The sequence below is a fragment of the Nothoprocta perdicaria genome, unplaced genomic scaffold, assembly GCF_003342845.1.
Source record: "Nothoprocta perdicaria isolate Ctin4 unplaced genomic scaffold, notPer1 scaffold_147, whole genome shotgun sequence".
NCBI classification, from domain to species: Eukaryota; Metazoa; Chordata; class Aves; order Tinamiformes; family Tinamidae; genus Nothoprocta; species Nothoprocta perdicaria.
The window spans coordinates 1,042,157-1,062,129 of record NW_020454616.1 but is presented as its reverse complement, the minus strand read 5'-3'; the positions used below and the strand labels follow the sequence as shown (position 1 = coordinate 1,062,129).

Genomic DNA, 19,973 nt, shown 5'->3' with positions numbered 1-19,973 from the left:
GGTTCAGTGAAACCACAAGTAAATATCATTGATAAATTAAAAAGAGAAGTAATAGGTTGTGGCGGTGGAGGGGTCATATTCCCTATTTTATTGTAATTGGAAAGGGTAGCTAGTTTGCAAATGTAAAACTATAGCAGAAAGGGGAGAGTACTTGAAAGCAAGAGCAACCAGAGAGCTGTATGTGGCTGTTGTGATCCTCAGAGAGGGATTTAGTGCATCCACAGAAATCACTGCTCTGATTTCTAAAGTGTTATGGTCAGAGCTGAGAGTTTGAAAGTGAGTTTCTTTTTGAAGTGTTCTAGCATCTCAAATGTTGCTGTGTTTATAGCTCAGCTTTATTTCAACCATAACTTTTTGGTTGATTTCAACTTGCTGAGGACTGACAGCTTCAGTGCACTGCAGTGAAGATGCAGTAAAGCCTGTGCTCTTCATCTCCCAGATTCCTATTTCTTTTGCTTTCCTTCAACGCTCTTCTTGGCTTCTGATTTACCCACTGTGGAATCTGGTGAAGCGAGAAGCAAGTTTGGGAATTCATAAATCTAATTGTGGTCTTTCAGTGCTGTTACATTTACAGATAAATTGTGTCTGCCAGGCGTTTCCAGCAGATGCTCATAATAGCTCTTTGAAGGCCAGCAGGAACTGTAGAGGTTTTATTTTTCCTCTTTCCAATCGGGCACAAATAGCAACCAGATCATCCTTTTTTTTATAAATGTAATAATATCCCCCTTCTCGGGCTTTTTATCAGTAGCTTTCAGTGGGGTTTGGAAAGGAGCTTAAAGTCACGATTCCTTTGTCCTGATGGTAAAACGAAATATTTGATCCATCCCGCTTAAAGCACCGTAATGAAGAGAAAAATCCTAAAAAAGTCCAACTTGATCAGGACTTGCAGGGTGGTTTAGTGCAGTGTAGAGTGAGCGTTACGTTGGCTGCAGGGGCCTATCGTGTCTCTCTACACTGAATGTCCTTTCCTTTTGGTGGCTGCAAGATTGAACTCAATCCAGAGGCTGGTGGCGGACGAAACGGACTTTCTGCCCCACGTGACCCAGCTGGATGTGCGGGACAACAAGCTGGGCGAGCTGGATGCAACCGTCTTCAGCAACGTGGAAGTGCTGCACTGCGAGAGAAACCAGCTGGTGACCCTCAAAATCAGCGGGTATTTCCTCAAGGCGCTTTATGCGTCCTCAAATGGTAAGAGGGTCTTCCGGGCACCCGTGCTGGGCTCTGGCTGCTGGGGGCCGGGGTTTCCAGCCTGCTCCTCTGTGGGACACACGGCAGAAAGGGCTCCTGGTCAGGGGGAGTCGGCAGGCGGCTGCTGAGGTCGAGCTGTGGTGAGGGGGTTGTGTGTTTGCTGTGTCGTTATTGAGCTTCGCGTGTGAACTTGCACAAGTTGAGACTTGAAGGTCTCAAAGCCATGGAAATGTTAAAATCAGGCTCTGTTGCTGCTGGGAGATGTCTGGAAAGGCATCAGTTCTGTGCTGCATAAAAGCGTCACTCTAGCAAGGCAAACGAGGCATTTACTGCCTCTCCCCGGAGTTAAGGAAGCTGAGCAAGTGGCCTTTTATGAGACAGGCTACAACAATATATATTTTAACTACAGTATCTAGTTGCTCTAGCCAGCAAGCTGTAAGAGCTGTGATCAGTAGCTTGGTTTTTATTTTAAAGTAGAAATTATGCAGCTTTTTTCCAGTGGAGTAACACCTGTTTTCCATTAATAGGATTTGCTTGATGTGATTCTAGCAGCAGCCGTTACTCACACGACTGAAATACTCGGCTTTCCCTGCTGCTTTTTACCATTTGGGGTGGGCTGGCATGGGATAAACCAAACAGAAGCCCGGAGAGCCGTGAATTCCCGGAGCGCTTTGCGCTGCCTCTAAAAGGCCGTCACCGTCTCGTTGGCCAGGGCTTGGGCCAGGAGCCCTGTGGCGCCGGGAAGCCGAGGGCGGCCGCGCGGGCCCCGCAGCGGGAGCAGGGGCTGCAGCAGAGCAGCCTCACTTGGCCCTCTCTTTCAGTCTCCTCCTCCAGAGAGAGTGTCCTCTCCTCCGTTTTTTCACTTCAGTGGCTTGTTCTGGAAGCTGAAATTCTGTTTCTCTTTCAGCCTTAATGCCAAGTATTACCTAGAAACCTTAGGGTATGGAATATAATTTAAGGAATCGAAATGTGAGGTTGCTAGCTTTGGGAGCCCTGCAGCCTGTGAGGCTGCCTGTAAACAAAACTTCTGAAGTGATGCAGATGCTCACGCACTGCTGTGCTGAAAAGCACTCTGTGTCTTGCCGTGACCTGCAGGAGTCTGGAGTTTTCCATAGCTTGCTGTTCCAGCGTGGGGAATTTCCATCCTCAAAGTGACCGGGGAGCAAAGCGGAGGAGGTTTGTGCGTGGCTGGTCTGGCTGCAGCAGGCAAACAAGTGTGGCACAGGTTAAGGGGAACTCTGAATGGGACAAAGATTTCCTCAAAAAGATTTCCTCAAAACTCCTCAAATCCTCCAGCTTCTCCTTTCTCATCTCTTAGGGAATGTCTGTCTTAGCAAGTACAGCCTGAGGTAGCAAATAGATAGTCAGGCGTATTGAAGAGACAAAGCTCAGTTCACAAGGGTGCAGAGCTTGAGAAGCAGAGCTTGCTTTGTTGTTGTTGTTACTGACTTCTACTGAAAACTCAGTGTTGGCTACTTAGAATATCTCTTGAAGAGACCTAAGTGGTTATTCTGTGTTTTGAAACATGACATTTATTCCTGTTTTACCTCCTAGAACTTGTTCACCTTGATGTGTATCCAGTTCCGAATTACCTGGCTTATATGGATATTTCTAGGTAAGAATAGGTTCTGTGTTTTCTTGGGGCCTGTAGAACACAAATCAACCAAAATTATGAAAGCAACATACATTGGTATTTTGCTGAGAGGAAGTTGGGACCAAAATCGGATCCTGAGGTGGGCAAAGGTTGGTTCTAAACCTCAGAAAATACACTTTCTTCTACTGAGCAACTCCTCCCTGTTTCCTTTTGATTCATTTATATTACGAAAAGTATAATACATGTTTCTAGTTAATGGAAAATAATATCACTGATTTGAATATTTCTGAACTCATACACAGCGTTGATCAAATAAGTATTGATATGAGACCTCTATGCAAGTTGCCTTCTAGATGTGGCAGCCTTGCAAGCCTGACATGGGACGTGGTTTGATAGCTCACTTGTCAGTTTTGCAGCACCTGCAGCCCTGCACATGTGCCTAATGCCTTCCTTATTTAAGGCACTGCTCATCTGCACATGGAAGTGATAGCTTGATATGTTAAAAAGCTGCCCAAAGGCACACCTAGACTGCTGAGGATGACTGTAACAACTAGTGAGTTAACCTGGGGCAGGGGCCATCGCTTTCTAGGCAGTATCAATCCTGAGTTAGTCATCTAGATGCAGTACATGTGCGTGGCTGAGGGTCGTGCCCTGTCTGTAAGGCTGTATTCTTAGCTTAGTAGAGGTCATGTGGGCAATGGTTGCAAGTCTCTAATGACCCTTTTTGTGCCTTGGGTCTATGGTGGCATGTTATAAAATATAGACATATATTATAGAAAATATATAGAGACATAAAAAGAGACAATATATGAAGACATAAGAAGTCTTTAGCTTCTTGGGCCTCTTTGGCTCACTTGGAATTTGGGAGATCTTTATGAGATTGAAAAGGAAGCTGTTTCAGGAGAATAAGGGGTTTGTTGCTACGAGACACTTTGCTCAAAGGCTCTTGCATGAATGAAACGGAGGATACGGAGCGCGTGTGAACGAGCCACAGTGTGTGCATGTGCACGTGCATATCCATGACTTCAGCTAACAAGCACAGATGGAAAGCTGAGCATCACATCACATAAACAGGCACGTGGAGATTTGAGAGCTCAGGGTAGGATTCCTGTATGGCACTGACACGAACCGACAGTCTTCTCCGTGCATGTCGTGCCACTGATGTTGGGGTTGAGGGAGGAAGCACAGGTGCCCAGCTGAGCCTAGCTGCATGTTTTCCGTGCAGTGTTTGGAAGACTTTAACTTAGCTCTTGTGCTCTGTGGGGGGCAAATGTAAGAAGAGCAAACCGCTTGGCTCGAAAGATGCTTGCAGGAAGATTCTTGTGCTATTCAGTGACATTATTGAGTGGCAGAATGACTTTCACTATTGAACTTCTGAGGGATCAAAAAGAGACATTGCAGCTGTGTAGGACACCAGTGAGTTTTGCAAAGTATCTCTCAAATGGACAATGAAATAAACAGTTTCCTTTACTTTCTTTTTGTAAAGACTTCTTCATCCTTATTACACTCCGTACTTCCTGGTAGTTTCACACTAGCCTCCTCTCCTGCTTTGGTTAGTGGCTACACACATAGGGAGAAAACACTGTGGTCTTTCTTACCTCTTTGGCCAGAATCTCACTGCGCTTGCAGTGCCCTTGATAAAGAGGGGATGTACACTCTCAGGAAGCATGTGTGGAGCAGGTGGGTTTTCTGCAAGTGTCTGTCCCTCTCTTAAGGCTGTATTTGAATAAGTTTTAAATCTGGACTGCGGCTTAGCATCTCTCCTGTGTGCTCCATTCACAGGAACCACCTGGAGACCCTGCCCGAGTGGGTATGTGACAGCAGAAAGCTGGAGGTGTTGGACGTTGGCCACAACCAGATTCGCGAGCTGCCTACCCGGTGAGTCCTGCCGACGGAGCGGTGCAACGTGGAGCGGGATGAGCAGTTCGGAATCATTGCTGACTCAATGTTTGGCTTGTTCCTGTGGCAGGCAGGCCCGTTTTATCTTTTGTTTGATTTTATTTTTACTTCGTGGGGTGTCATCATGCCACACGCTTCCGCGCGGCCTTTCTTCTCTGGCTTTCATGCAGAGGAAACAGTGCCTTTGAATTTCAAATGAAGTTCTGAAGCTCTTCACGCCACCGTTCGGAGAGGAAAGTGCTTCATTTTTAATATTGAATATTAAATATTTACAGCTGTAACTTGGCATGACACTTCAGAGATGCAGAAGTTAAAACTTATTTCTGGTTCCGTGGTGCCTAGAGACTCGAGATCACAGCCCTGTCTGTCTGAGTATTGGGTGAGAAAAAGAGTTAAAAGGAGAGGGTAAAGCCCCATAAAGCAAGTAAGCTTCTGCAAGTACAGCAAATGCCTTCACTTCAAAGACGGCTCATTTTTCCAGGAATTTAAACTTAAAATTGGATACAAGTAATAGGAAACCAGTGAGCAAAGAGGAAAGATTTTAAATAGGGTCCAAATTAAATTATGAATGGCTTTTTTTTTTTTTTTTCTAGAGGCCCAGTCCAGGGGAGTATACTGGTCAGGTGATGGTTTTGAGGATTTGTGGGTGCCCAGTTTCCCCTGCAGAGAACTGTTGTGCTTCAACATGGGTGTTGTGGAAGCAGGAGAGCATCACCAGGCAGGAAGGATGAAATCATATGGAGTTATGCAGAGCCATAGCAAATTCTGACCAGCTAGTGCATGATGACATTAAATGTCTGCCTTACCTGGCTGCAAACCACTGTAGGAGGTCAGAAAGCAAGAAGGTAGTTGTGTCTGGCTCAGATGAAAGAGAAATGTGGTGAAAGCTGGTGATGAGAGTGTTGGGAACGGGAGGAGAATGGATTGCAGAAGCGTAGCCAGAAAAGGACATTAGTAGGTACACTGGGTGAGCTAACAGGCTAACGTGCCCGTTATTAAATCAGTCTTCTCTTGCCATGCAAAGTGAAACAGCATCTACTACAAAGTTCATTTGCTTTCCATTTGCACTTCATAACAGCAAGGACTATCAAAGCGGACCGGATATCTTTGGGAGATTAATGATTAGCTGAAATTAGGTACAGTCAACATCCCACTTGTCTCTCCTGCCATCTTATCTTTAACCCCAGGAAATGGCTTATCTTTGAAAGTTCTTCTTTGTAGAACGTGCCTAGATAACTTAGCTCCTAATAAGTCAGTTCAGTTTAGAGCCCAGTTCAAAACCCTGGCTTTGATCATCCATTAATCTTTCGGGGAATCTGGGTCTGAGGTCACGTACAGATGCTGGGGGTTTCAAGTACTACTGCCCAGAAGGCAGTAGTTCATGTGCACTGCTGCTTGCTGCTGGTTGGTACAAAGCAGCCTTCTGAAAAGCTGTGAGGTAGGTGAACAGCTCTCCTAACCACACACCTCCAAGCCTTGGCTGCCCAAGGGTTTCCCAGAAGGGTGAGGGTCACATCTAATCAAAGCAAATGGCAACTGATGCCTCTGGTAGCAGGAAAACAATCCTTGAAGCCAAGCAGTTGGATCAATTGAGTTTCAGGAGCATTGCCCCAATTAAAGAAGATGGGAACTGTGTACGCTGTTGGGCTGTTGTAATAGAGCCATCTGTGCTTTAAAAGTACTGAAAAATGGAAAAAGGGGATTTATATATCAGCTACACAGGACAAACTGATTCTTATAACACGAGCATTGCCAGAGGTTTCACAAACAAAATAAAACACTTCTTGAAAAGACCTTGTGGCCACTAACCAAGAGATGTCTGCGTATGTATTTTTGTTCCTGTATTTATTGACAAATACAACAGATCTGTTTGTATTCAACATTATGATCTCTGGAAGCATTGCTTGCTAAAGACACTGCTTGAACGTGCCCACCATGCCTTATTTCCTCAGCAGAAGCTAATGCGGAGCAGCTTACTTGCCCTCGGGAATTTCTTGATTCCATCAAAACATTCTCTGGGAGTCGAGCGAATGGTTAAGCTGCCCGGAGGGAAGAGCAACCCTGGCTCCACCCAATCTTGGAGCCCTGATGTCCCAGGCTCCTCAGGAGCTTGCTTGGTGGGATGCTGCTGGTTGGAGCTCTCCCTCGGGAGCCCAGTTCCTTTAGTCCTTTTGTAGCTTGGGGAACCAGGCCAGGGGAGGAAGAAGAGAGAAGAAAAAGAAAAGGAAAAGCCTGGAGCTCTTCTGAACTATTCCCAAAATACCTTCCCATTGAGAAGTTAGTTGTTCACAGTTTTCCCTGTCCTTTGAGTTCAAAACCAAGGTGCCTCCCAATCAAAAAAAATGAAAGGCACCACCAAATGTGCTCGTGTTTTGGCAGGCGCTGTCACCCAACTCTGCGTACAACACTGGGTGGCTTTCGCACACACCGGTCTTGATTAAGAAAGGAAAAGAACAGGAAAACACGCTCATACCTCTAGGATGCTTTCAAATACAAGTGAAGTGACAGCCAAGCATCGAAATGCTGCGAGGACGTTCAGTGTGCAGGGGCGCAGTGCAGAGCCCGCTGCGTGGGGCCGCCGCCGGCCGCTTGCCTCTGGCTGCCGTAACTGTTAGCCCTGGTGCACAGATGCAGGTGTATCCATCACGGGGAGAGCCCCGCACGCTGTACTGCTTACTCTGGCACCAGAGTCCCGTGCCCTGCCGTGTTCCTGCAGCTTCTCCCTGGCGGCTGCAGGGAAGAGGCCGGGCTGGCTGTGTGTGTACATGGGTTGTCCTTGTGACAGAGGGAAGGAGGTTTCTCCCATAGTGCTGAGTAATTTGAACATCTCTGATTGAAGCAGGTCAGCATTAAATGCTGCTATAGTGAGAATGTGGAGCAGGTGCCAGGGAATACATTTTTTTTATTTACTGAAAATATTTGCTGCCCAAAATCGAGACTTGCTCCCTTTTGTTTGTGATCCTTAGGTCCAGAGTTTGAAGTCCTTATCAACTTGTTTATACCGTGAATTTTAGCTTTTCTGTTTGATCAGAACAGCAGTTTGTTCTTTTCTCCTTACGCTGCCTCCCCTCCCCAAGAAGTGGGGCAGGAGGATGGGGCTCTAGGTCATCTCTTGTTTGTAAAAGCTCAAGAAAACCAAGCGGATTAGGTGAATTTCGTTCACTGCAGAGCGGGGAGGGAGGCTTTATGTTAGCCTGGTATTAGTGAGAAGGGGAAAAGGGGGTGAGGAGAAGTGCTGGATTATGAGTCAGCACATGATGAGCAAGGGAGAATGAAGTTTATGGAGTGGCTGGTGGTTTCATCCGTGCCTTTTAAACCCTCCTGTTAGCTGGAAGGGTCCTACAAGTGCAGTTTTCCTCAGCCGTTGTTAGCAATTATCCACCATCGTGCTTCTATATTCATGGCTCGTGCAGTGCAAGTGAGATAACCCTTTCTCACTGCTTTCACTCTTTAATCATCCTTAAATCTCCCTCCTAGTCTCTGAACATTCATCCTTTCTAAGAGGTTGGTGGAGAGTGGGAAGATGTGCTCAGATCTGTGCGTAATTAATACCATGTCTGCTAATCAGTTGGCTGAATCACTTTCCTGCAACGAGCTGTGATATCTCACCTAAAAATTGTCAAACCTCTTTTTTTTTTTTTCCCAGTGTAATTTTTTTTTCTTGTTTTTTGTGCTTTTATTTCTCTTAGGCTGTTTTACAACAGCAGCTTGCGGAAGCTGCTGGCTGGACATAACTTGCTAGGAAGGCTACCGGATCGGCTCGAACGAATGCAAGTAGAGGTCCTGGACGTGCAGCACAACCAGCTCCTTGAGCTGCCATCTAACCTGCTTCTGAAAGCAGACAGGTAAATATAAAGCCACCTTGGTGTCAGCTTGTACGTAAGGAACCTGGCCTTGTGCTGGATTTCCCTAGCTCCAAGGAGCAGCTGTGGGTAATCCAAGGTTCCCCTCGTTTGAGAACGGCCAAGCCTTCAGTGAGATGTGAGCAGATGTCTGCCCAACTCGCCAAGACAGAGAATCTTTTTATTCTGGTTTTTCTCCCTTATATGGTTGCTTTTTTCCCCCCACCAAGCTCCTGCTGTACACCTACTTGTGAGATCTCGCTGTAAAGTGAAGCCCGTACTATTTTCTGCTCCATACGCTGAGATGGGTTAGTGGCAGTTTCCTTAAATACGTATTTTAGCCTGTCTGATGGAGTGTGAAAGCTTTTTTTCCTCTCAATCACAGGCTAGAACTTACTTAAACCTTTCAAACAAAGCTTCCCCTGCCCTTGCTTTGTGGAAATGTTATGCCTTTCACGTATGCGTCACTAATTCGCCTGGTGTCATCACTGCAGCTGATTTCTGTCTTCTCATTTCTGTACTGCTGGTCTTCAAAAATCTTTTGAGCCTTCATAATCTTCCTTCCTGGATATCAACATCCCCTGCAAGGTGGCTCTGGTACCGGTGGCCTGTGATAACTGGCAGCGGCTGCTGGCCTAGTCTGGGGCTGGTCTCGCCTCGCTTGGTGCCGCTGCTCCTGGTACCTCTGTGCTTCTGCGAGTGGTCGCGGGGCCCCCGGGCGCGCGGGGCACCCCTAAGCGCGGGGCTTAGCGGGCAGGGCGGCTGCCCGAGCTGTGCCCAGAGGCGCGGGCAGCGCGGGGCCTGCCGGGGCGCAGGAGCAGCGGGAAGGCCGCGGTGCCGGCCCCGCGTCGCGCTGCTCGCAGGCCCCGCGGAGTCTGCGACGCGCAGCGCTCGCGGCGCCGTGGGGCGCCCAAGGGGCTGGAGGCGTTTCCAAACAAGCTCTTGCCCTGACTGACCCCTGAGCAGTGGCGTTTCTAGGACATTGTCTTTTAGGTTAAAAATTGTAAGGCAAAGGATGAATGCTACTGCTATGGGAGGCTTTAGTTTTGGTAGCTAGCATGGCACTCCAGTCTTTAAGCAAACCTTGAGATGCTTCTCTTTATATTCTTTCCCCTTGAATACTACTACTACTTATCTTTCTATATTCAGCCTTGGAACAACCTCCAACCTCTTTTGGAACAAATCAATTGATAGCAAAGTTATTCTGATGTTAGTTTATTGTTATTTGAGACTTGACATAAAAGAATAGGCAAAACAAGGAATCTTGACAATGCTCTGGTGGTAATTGTGATCAGTTATAATATTTTTATATAGAAGCAGTGAAGTTAATAGGCAGTTCATTTGGCAAAATACTTCTCATCACTTAAAGCAGCTGTAATGGTCTTGTGGATGACATTTCAAACTATTGTATGTTAAATTGTGTGAACTTCAGAAAGGTAAAGCTTGTAAAAAGCTCCCTTCACAGGAGGTTACAAGATTAGGTCATTTAACAAATAACACTGTTTACAGCTCCTAAGTTGAGATTCCCATATGTTAAATTGGAACAAAAGCTCTTGGTTTCAGTAAGCTATATGCATTTTTAAAAGCAAGAGGAGAACTACTATATTAAATTAGACTCACAGGTTGTAGGTCTAGAATGAGATTAGTGCCATTTGGCAGCGAGGTAGGAGCTGCAGAGGATTTGTTATATTCCAGCTCGCCTTTTCAAACCGAGCCACAGAGCTGCAGGCGCTTTCATCTTCGGAGACATAGAAATAAATGCAGGCTGACTTGGGGGAGCTTTCCAGGTGCTTGCCAAGTATATGCTGCAGAAATTAAAAGATGCAGAGTAAGAGCATTACGTGGTCGCCCCAGACTTTGGGCTTTGCCCCTATGCTGCTTTGTGGCAGTGTGGGGAGGGCTGCAGAAGGGCCCAGGAGTCACATGCTGGGAGATGAACCCATCCTATCCAGCCTGGTGCCACATCTCCCGGTGCTCCAGGAGAGCAGCTGCTTTCTGCTTTTCCCTTTGGTTTCCCCTTACTGCTCTGGGGGCCTTGGCTGTGCAGTGTCTGCTTGGGGTGCACGTCGCTGAGCCGGTGACAACCATGAAGGAAGGACACTGATGTGCAGATAGGCACAGCCTGAGGGCTTTCGTTTGGAGTTTGCTGCAGGAAATATCTTTGCGTTTTTTCACCTCGTGTTTGCATCTGTCAGCAGCTGAGTATCAGCAGAAATGAGCGCGGGCCGGGGAAAGGTGTTTGGGGTTTTGTTGTCCTTTGTGAGAGAAGAGACAAAAGTGGAAGGGCACCGTTTGGAAGACGTTCCCTGGGAAGCACAGCCTGCAGTGGCAGAGCTGTTGGGAGAGCTGGGTTCCCCCGGGCTCTGCAGTGTGTGCTCTTGCACAGAACCCTCTACCTCACAGAGCTTCCATCTCTCCCCATACCCTCTGGAGTCTGGGAAGATGAGTTTGGTTTTTGGAAAGGAATGCAGGTCCTTGCAGGTGACAGATGATGCCTTGTCTCCATACAAAGCTTCATGCTGTGAATTATAAACACCTTCTCCTTCGCAGTCCTGGGCATTTGGAGAAGCGGGTCTGAAGCTTTGACATCCAGAACACCTAAAGCAGACCAGGAGGGGAATCAGCACATTGGCACAGCCAGAGGGACATCACTTTCACCAATAGAAAGGGAAAAATTCCTCAAAAAAACCCTCTGTCTTCAGAGTAGAGTCCGTGGACATCAGTTTTCTCCATTAATCCTTCAAACATACAGAAAGGACTAAGCAGGCAGGTTTAATTCTCTACCAAAAAATATAATTTAAAAATATTGTGAGTCGGTCCCATTTTTAATTAATTTTCTGTTTCTGAATCTTAGTAGAGGAGAAACTAAGGGCTGATCTAGAAAACATTCCCCTGGCCAGGGCAGAATTTGGTCCTGTTTATTCCGCTGGGAGGTGCGCGTGTCTAGGTCATGGCAGGGTGGGACTTTGGTGGCGGGATGAGCAGCCCCGGGGCGCCCGGATGATCCGCTCGTTTCTCGCCGCCAGCTCGAGCCGCGAGTCCGTGCAAGTGCTCGGGGCCAGCGGGAGGCTCCCCAGCGGGGCCTCCTTGTCCCTGTCCTGGCGCCCCGGCCTTCCTGCAGCCCTAGTCTCTGTCCTTCCTTCGCTGTGATGGCAGGTACCCCTCTCTCTGCCCAGTTTCTAATACAGACTTCCTGCTGTCTTCTTTGAGCAACTTGCAGCCAACTACAGTTCTATACCGTAGAAGTAGTTCAGTAATTTTTTTTTTAATAGTATAGGTGAAAGTTTTAGTTAAGAGTAATAGAAATGCAGTGTTTGTGGTCAGGAGGAGTCAAAAAAATGGATACATAGAGATAAAGGTTGTGGTTTTGCCTCTTACCTAAGTTTCCTTCTGAATTAGCATGAATGTCTTGAGCACAGCCAGACCCTTAATCAGCCTTTGAGCTTTTGAAAGTAGTTGCAGGGTGAAGGTCTGTAGCTGTGATTTCCATGAATTAAATATACATCTTTCTGTTAGTCTGTAGTATCTGGAAGTGGTCAAGCACGGTGGCCAAGGCACTGCTGGCTATTAAAAATGTGTCCTCTGGATGCTTTTCTGCATCATTTTTGTTTTTAGCTCTGTTTGGCTCTTCTTGTCTGGTTTGTCTGTTGCTGTTGTTGTGTTGTGTTGCTTTGTTTTTGGTGGAGTTATGGCAGGTCACCCCATGGCTCTCACAAACAGCCTGCTCTCGCTGTGTGCCGTTTCCATCTGCGGTGGCTGGCTCCGGGGGTAAGTGTTCAACAGGATTATGGATGTAACAGGAGAGAGGAAAGAAGTTCAAAAGAGCGCAGAGAGCCGTGTGAGTGCTTGCTGCACACATTGCACTTGCAGGCATACTTGGCTTCATTTGTACACTTGCTTTTGCATTGCTGGCAGGTTGGGGTTTGCAAGGAGATGCTTTAGGAACTGGGAAAGCCCAGTGAATAGAACAGTTGAAGATAGGTTAGAAATTAAGAGCTGGGGAAGCAGCCCGTCAACGAGGAGATTTGCTTGAATGTTTCCATCCTCATCTAAAGGAGCCGGCATACCAGCTTCACAGGGACGGGCAAAAATGTCTTGGTTTTCCCCTCACACATGCTTATCTTACAGGTTTTCTCTGAGATCTCGCTCACTTGCTGCTGCAGTTATGAATTCTTTTAGGATAAAACAATCGGAACTTGAGGGTCCATCTCTGCAGACGGGATTTTAGAAAACACTTTGCATTTGCTTGGCCCTGTGCTGCAGGAGACATTGGGGCATGGGCTGAACTGCTGGAGATCTCCATTTCTCTGTGCATTCTATTTTTGCATCTACAGGAGTCTTTCCAAGTCTCTCCATGCTTTCAGGCCAAGCACAATGGCTTTGACTTTCTGCTGCTGCTTCACTGTTGTCTGTTTCACTGGATTGCCTCTGTTGTTTGCTCTGATGTTACCCATTCCTGGGTGTTTTTCCAAGGTGGCTACCTCAGAAAAAGGCAGAGAGATGTGTCAATGCTGTTTAAGTAGAGATCTAAGGACTGTCCTTGTTTAGCCTTTGTATACACTGCATATACATGTTGTCTTTTGTATCTACAGTGAGCAGGCGTCAGTCTCAAAGGCACCTTTTGAATCCTTTTGCTGCTCCGCTCTCTCAAGAGAAGATTTTCTTCCTCTGCTTTTCAAAGCTAAAATTTGCTTCAGAGCCCTTATTTAAATAGTGAATGCATGGGAATGCTCCCTGCATATTGGGTGTTCTAGATTCAAATAGATTCATTTTCCTGATTCTAGTATATTTTGGGGCCAGTCATTTCCTTTCCCACCTCCCAAACCTCAGAGAAGTTAAATCTATCAATAGATTGTACTTTAATACCACATAGTAGTGAAGGTGGCTGATTCCAGCCAGAGTTCAAGGCATATATTATTACCTCAGAGGAGAGTTTGTGCCTTGTCAAAGCTGAAGCATTCTGGCATCTCCCTACCAGTGCCTTAGCTCTCCTTAATCCCAGCACTCCTTCAGCACTTGTTAATTCATGCTTCCCTCACGATATTCTGCTCGGGAGTGTGTGAGGGCTGTTGGATGCGGCGTTCTCTGATGCCGTGCTTTTTTCATGAGCTTGTGCTATAGCGTGTGGGTGGAATTGGAAAGGGAAACAATTTCGGATGGAGCTTTAATACTTGACATTCTGTTTCCATCTGATCAGCAATATGAGTGGGATATCTTCAAGGAACATGGATCTGTTTTTAAGGCCCAAGTGCTGGAGAACCAGGCACACTTGTGCCCAAGTGAATTTCCATCCTCTGGAGGGCACTTGTAGGATCTGCCACCCTGCACGCGGAGGAAGAAACACAGGAGAGGAAGCAGCCTGGGGGAGGACTTCTGCTTTAAAGCAGCTTGAGGGCAAACCTCAGGGTCAAGTGCAGATTTTCTCAGATATGAGATTCTAGCATTGAATTAACAAAGCTTTATGCAGCAGCAAACTGCTGCCTCGTTCTCCTCTCTGTCCAAGAAGACTGTGGCTGTGCTCCTTTTTAATCCAGAGCCTACATTGAAAGAATTTATTGTCTGGTAATTCTTTTTCTTACCATTGTAATGTAGCAGCTTATCAAAAACGCCATGGAGAGAAGCAACCTATTCTTTCCTGAGGAGTTTTAGTTCAGCTGAGGTGCTGTCAGCCCCCGAGGTTATCCTGAAGCGGGATGCGAGGGCTCCGCAGCCGTGCGGAGTGTGGGGGGAGGCCAGACACCCCATCCCGCTACCCACGGGATTCCCCTCGGAAACAGTGCAAAGTGCTGCTACAGCAGCAGTTCCTGAAGGGAAAAGTGGGAATATTGGGAGGATGCCTGAGCCGGGGGCGACTCTCCTCTTTTCCCTTTGAACAGTGTATATATCGGAAGGGGTTTTGTTTGTTTGGGGCCTTGGGGGACAAGAAAAGGCAGAATCTCAACCACTTCAAAGAGCGGTGAAGGAGCAGTTTGAGATTTCTTGCTGTCTCCCGTTGATGTTGGAATTTTATGGAAAAAAAAAACAGATTTTGTTAGATTTGGTTTTCTTTTGAATTTAAAGTGGCTTCAGTATATGACATTTTATCAGTTTGGGCTCTATCAGAGCACTCTGCTTCCTTACCGAAGCTTTTGCTTTGGGCTAGCCCTGCTCAAGCGAGCCTGCTCGAGTGGTTCTGGGCGTGAGGAACCTCACGGCTGTTGGGCGCCGCTGCAGCTTCTCTGCTCCGCTTGGCTGGTAAAGGAAGGTGGCTGTGAAACACCCCAGGCTTGGTTGTTTCTGCCGCAGCCTGCAGGACCATTTGTAAGAATACAGATTCCCCGTCAAGGTGGAATATGTCCGTTCCTGGGAGATTTTTTACTGGCACCTCCTCATCCCTGATGTCACCCTATGAATGTCTGCTCTTCCCGGAAGGCCATACAAGGAGATGGGCCTCCTGTCCTACCTAATCTACCCAAAATGGTGTTGGAGCAGCTGGTGCTTATTTCCAGGTTGGGAATTCCCTGAGGAGAGTGTCAAGAGAGTGTCTTGAGACTGAGAAGGAACCTCTGTCAAATACTTCTATTGACTGAGCTGTGGTAGTGTTGGATTACAAGACAGATTTTAAAGTGGGAACTCCTTAAACCCTTCCAGGTTATGCTGAAAGCTGTCATTTTGTATTGATTAGCACAAAAATACTGTGGCTTTGATATTAATCCCAGTGCCTTTCTTGTGGGAGAGGGCAGGCTGCCATGCACACTGGAATGCGCTTGCCAAAGCCCTGGCTGTCTGCACTCTAGCTATAGGGGTGCTTGCTGGTGCTTAATAAAGCAGGGGCCCTATTGATGTGGTAAGAATCATGGAATCCTTAAGGTTGAAAGGGACCTCCAGAGGTCATCCAGTCCAACCCCGCTGCTCATGCAGGGACGCCCAGAGCACAGGGACAACCAGGGCACAGGGTGGCATCTAAGCGGGTTTGGAAGATCTCCAAAGAAGGAGACTCCACAACCTCCCTGGGCAGCCTCTGCCAGGGCTCTGGCACCTTCACCGTTAAGAAATTTTTCCTTATGTTCCTGTGGAACTTTTGGTGCCTCAGTTTGTGGCCGTTTCCTCTAGTCCTGTCGCTGGCCACCACTGAAAAGAGGCCGGCCCCCTCCTCCTCACTGCCTCCCTTGGGGTATTTATAGACACTGGTCAGGGCCCCCCTCAGCCTCCTCTTCTCCAGGCTGAACAGACCCAGCTCCCTCAGCCTTAATTAAGCTTTTACTTAACACCCCAACTTTGAGCTTCGTGGGTTTAGGGGTTCCCCAAGGGGTGAACCGAACGGCATCTTTTTAGAAGAACCCATTTTCAAACATTTGCCCTGGCTCGTTCCATTTTCCCCCTGTACTGATCTGCCCCTCCTCTTGAGAGCTGTGCCTCCCCTGTGAATAATGAATGAGCCTGAGGATTACTCTGTGTTTCCCTCCAGTAGACTCTGCCTGTGCAAGCCAGCTAACCTAGTTACGGCCCTGCGCAGCGCTGGGAGACTTGGGCTTTTATTGGGGATACTTTTCTTAATCCTTCAGCCTGCCATGTGGCTGCTGTGCAGCGTGCCTCACCCTGCTTGTAGCTGAGTTTCAACACGCTGCAACTCCTACAAATCCATTTCATTCATTAGGAAGTCGTAGAGGTCGGCGTGAGTGCCTGGGTCGGTGAAAAGGGGAAGGCCCTGTGGATGTTTATACCTTCCCCTGAAGATCCATCCATGGCAAGGGCTCGGGTGCCTTTTGTGTCCTGTTCCTAGTTGTGTAGCCTTCAGCCAGGTCGTTTCTGAGCCCCCTGCTTGGAAATGGCTCCGACAGTCGTTGCAGCTGCCCCTTCTCGTGAGGTGGCAGCAGCAGAGCGGTCTTCCAGAGAAGAATCACAGAATGTTCAAGGTTGGAAGGGGCCTCTAGAGATCATCTAGTCCAACCTTCCTGCTCCAGCAGGCCCACCCAGAGCAAGTGGCGCAGGGCGGCATCCAGGCGGGTTTGGAAGACTTCCAGAGAAGAAGGAGTGACCTGAGCCGCGCTGTGGTCCCTGCCGATGGGCACGCACGGCTTTGCCTCTGCACCACAAGCTCGCTTAGGGCCCCCCTTTGCCAAAGAGGGGCCGAAGGGAGAGAAAGATTCTATTTCTCTTTAAAAAGTCTTGGTCCTGCCACAGTTACAATACTAAACGATGTTTCCACTCCTGTGGCACCGCCTGTGTGAATCCCAGTCCACAGGCAGTGCCCTCCGTGTCGGGAAGGCAGCTCCGTGTTCGGGACAGTGTCGGCATCTCCGCCGCTCTCCCTCCCACCCGGAAAAAAGTCTCTGAGGGAGAGCAGAGGGCTGAATTTCTGCGCTGCTTCAGCGTGTGCTGCTTGTCACCCGTCTGCAGAAAGTGCTAGCAATGACACCTGCCCCTTGCGGGGCGGGAGAGCGCGTCGAGGAGCTGCACAGAAATCGGGCTTGCTTTCTGCCCCCTGCCGCAAGCGGCGGCCTGACTGTTCTTGATTTGAGGATTACTTCTGTCTCAGGTTAACGCCTGGAAGGGAAATTGCTCTTGGAATCTCAGCTTGCTGTGGTTGGTGCATCTCTAGTTGTTCTAATGTTCCAAAAAAATTCCTTCTCCAACTTTGTAGCTGTTTTTAGATCTGCAGGCTACGTGTAACCTAGCCAGTATTTAAAATATATATTTAAATTGTTGTTTGTTTTTTGTTTCTTTGCTTTTTTGTTTTTTTTTTCCCGTCCGCCGTGGCATTTTTAGTCACTTGAAGACCATTTGTGCGGATAGATTCAGCATTTCTTCTTTTTATTTTTTGTGGAATAAGTGGTGGAAGTGATTTGTTACTGCTCTAACCCTGTGAGGTTCATATACAGAAATGTTAGAGGTACTGAGTTTTTGATAAGTGGATAGAAAGATTTTGAAGTACTCCATTTGCTCGTGTTTGCTCATTTTAAAAATGCAATCAGAGGTTTTTTATATACTGCTAGACTTACAGTCTTTTTATCCATTGTGGTAATCTTCTTTCTGAGAATTGTTTTGCAAATATTTCATGTGTATGTACTTTACTTATATTTTAGCCAAAAGCTGCAGGATTTTTCTCTGAACTCCCTTTTGCAACTCTTTTGTTTTGCAGCCTGAGATTTCTTAATGCCTCAGCCAACAAACTGGAAATGCTTCCTCCAGCCACTCTTTCAGAAGAGACCCATAGCATCTTGCAGGAGTTGTATTTGACCAACAACAATCTCACAGATAAATGTGTACCCTTGTTAACTGGCCATCCACACCTAAAAATCTTGCACATGGCCTACAATCGCCTGCAGAGCTTCCCTGCAAGGTAAGCAGCTGGTTTTCTGCTGCTGGACCATTGGTGGGCAACCTAAACCATTTTTGCAGTGAGGACTAAACTGCCCAGAAATTTGGTGGCAGGGGTTGTTTTCAAAATGGTGATGTGCGGTGGTGGCTTTGTCTGTTGTGTCCTTTTGCATGTTACAGTGTCCTCTTACAATGCACAGATGGGTGAGCTGTGGTCCTGTGAAAAGGCCATACAATCCTGGAAAAGGAATACCCGTAGATAAAGACACATACTGTTTTTGTGTGACATTTTAGGTAGCGGGGCTTTGATACAAGGTGAGGGGAGGGAGATGGTTAAGTAAAATGTAGAGTGAGGGTTGATCAGGATACTGGAAGATAGTGGTGAAAAAGTGAGAGGAAGTGAGAAATTAGGGGTGAAAAAAGGTGGGGGGAAGAGAGGAGAAGAGGGAGTGAGGGAGCAGAGGGAATGTAAGGAAAATAGTTTTAAAAATAACATTAAAACAACATTGGCAACAGAAGCACAACTTTTTTTCCTCAAACTGTGTTAATATCTGACATGAAGAGAAGTGACAGGCGCTAATGTGAAAAGGGGTCTGAGTCTGCAATTTCATTTTGTTTAAATAATGAAAGCTACTGCTTTTATCATCTTTTTAAAATACAGCTTACATGCGTATTAAAAGAAGAATTCTCAAATCTTTTATTTTCACAGCAAAATGGCCAAGCTGGAGGAGCTGGAGGAAATCGATATTAGCGGGAACAAGCTGAAAGCCATTCCAACAACCATTATGAACTGCAGGCGCATGCACACGGTGATGGCTCACTCCAACTGCATTGAAGTCTTCCCAGAAGTCATGCAACTTCCTGAAATAAAGGTAAGGGAGCAATGTGCCTTGGAGGGAGCAAGTGGAGTGCTTGCTTTAGCAGTTGTGCTCTGCCTTCAGCACTCTTGTTGCTACAGGGAAGTGCCTTGCCAGGAACTGTGGGATTTGACTCCTGCTGTCTTGTCTATATTGACAGGAAAGAGCAAAATTCTTTCTCCTGTGCTGCCTCAGAGTGGACGGGGAAAAGACCCTGGGAATCTGATTATGTGCTCACCTTGGCCAGGAAGATGGGCCAGGAAGATTTGGCCCATCTTCTCTGCCAAATGGGTGTAATGGTTTTCCTGTGTCCGAGTCTGCAAGAGCTAGGCATAATCAACTCCTGCTGCCTTGGCTGTTTCCTGAAGGTCTGGAAATGGGCTTTGCTTAGAGTTTGTTTTTCAAACTACTGAAGCCCTAGAACAGGGTAGGCCAACCTTAGGGACAGAGATAAATTTCAAGAACATAAAATCTCTCTATATATACAAGCTCCTTTTATTTTCCTAATTGCAGTCGTATGTTGTACATCCAAGAGTGCTTAATTGATGTCTTGTATGTTCTTCCACAAGTAATTCTGAACTTCCTCCTTACACTCCTTCTCGTGGAAGGCATTCTGGCATTCCTTGCTCAACTGCTGAACAATACTGCTGCTGGCTTTTTGTGAATTAAATTGCTCCTTCACTCTGGGCTGTAATGCAGAATATTTTAGGTCTCGTGCTACTTCAGCAGGTGAGAAAGTGAGAGACAGTTGCTTCACAGTGTACTTATCCTGTGATAACACAGCAAAGGCTATCTGCAGTTCTCCGAGTTGGAGAAGTGGCTACGTGTTAGCGGAATCAAAACAGGCCAAGTGTCCTTCGCACACGCAGGGAAGCGGGAAGGCCGAGTTCCCAGCCCGGCAGTGCGAGTGTCTGCGTGGGCTTCAGCGCCCGGGTCGTGCCGAGCAGCAGGAGCAGTCGTGTCTGGTGTGGGACGGTCAGGACACGTAGAGATGAGCTCTGGGTTTAGCCAGGAAATCTCCAACAAACTTGTGGGATTTTGAGTACTCCTCCCTCTTTGGAACAATGGCCATAGGAAGCCAAGGGCCATTTAGAATCAATTACAAGTGAAGCTTTTTTTCTCTAGGAGGAAGAATTGGGGTGGGGGAGTGAGGTTCTGCACAGTAAACAGCTCTCCAAAAGCAGGAGGGTGGTTTTCAGCCCCCAAAGGAATGTAAATGTAAACATGCTGATGGGGAGCAAGGAACACAAGTTACATTTTCCTTGGGTTGTTGCTCTTTGAGAAAGCTGAATG

The 19,973-nt window shown here is 47.2% G+C and overlaps 1 protein-coding gene across 1 annotated transcript in view; it reads left to right on the top strand.

Moving 5' to 3' along the window:
• Positions 1-19,973, top strand: part of PHLPP1 (PH domain and leucine rich repeat protein phosphatase 1) — a 119,971-nt gene that overhangs the window by 87,930 nt on the left and 12,068 nt on the right. Inside the window, exons 7-12 of the mRNA XM_026034549.1 lie at positions 986-1,188; positions 2,743-2,803; positions 4,565-4,660; positions 8,371-8,526; positions 17,645-17,845; positions 18,533-18,695. Coding sequence (XP_025890334.1) covers positions 986-1,188; positions 2,743-2,803; positions 4,565-4,660; positions 8,371-8,526; positions 17,645-17,845; positions 18,533-18,695 — 880 coding nt within the window. The remainder of the gene's footprint in view (positions 1-985; positions 1,189-2,742; positions 2,804-4,564; positions 4,661-8,370; positions 8,527-17,644; positions 17,846-18,532; positions 18,696-19,973) is intronic.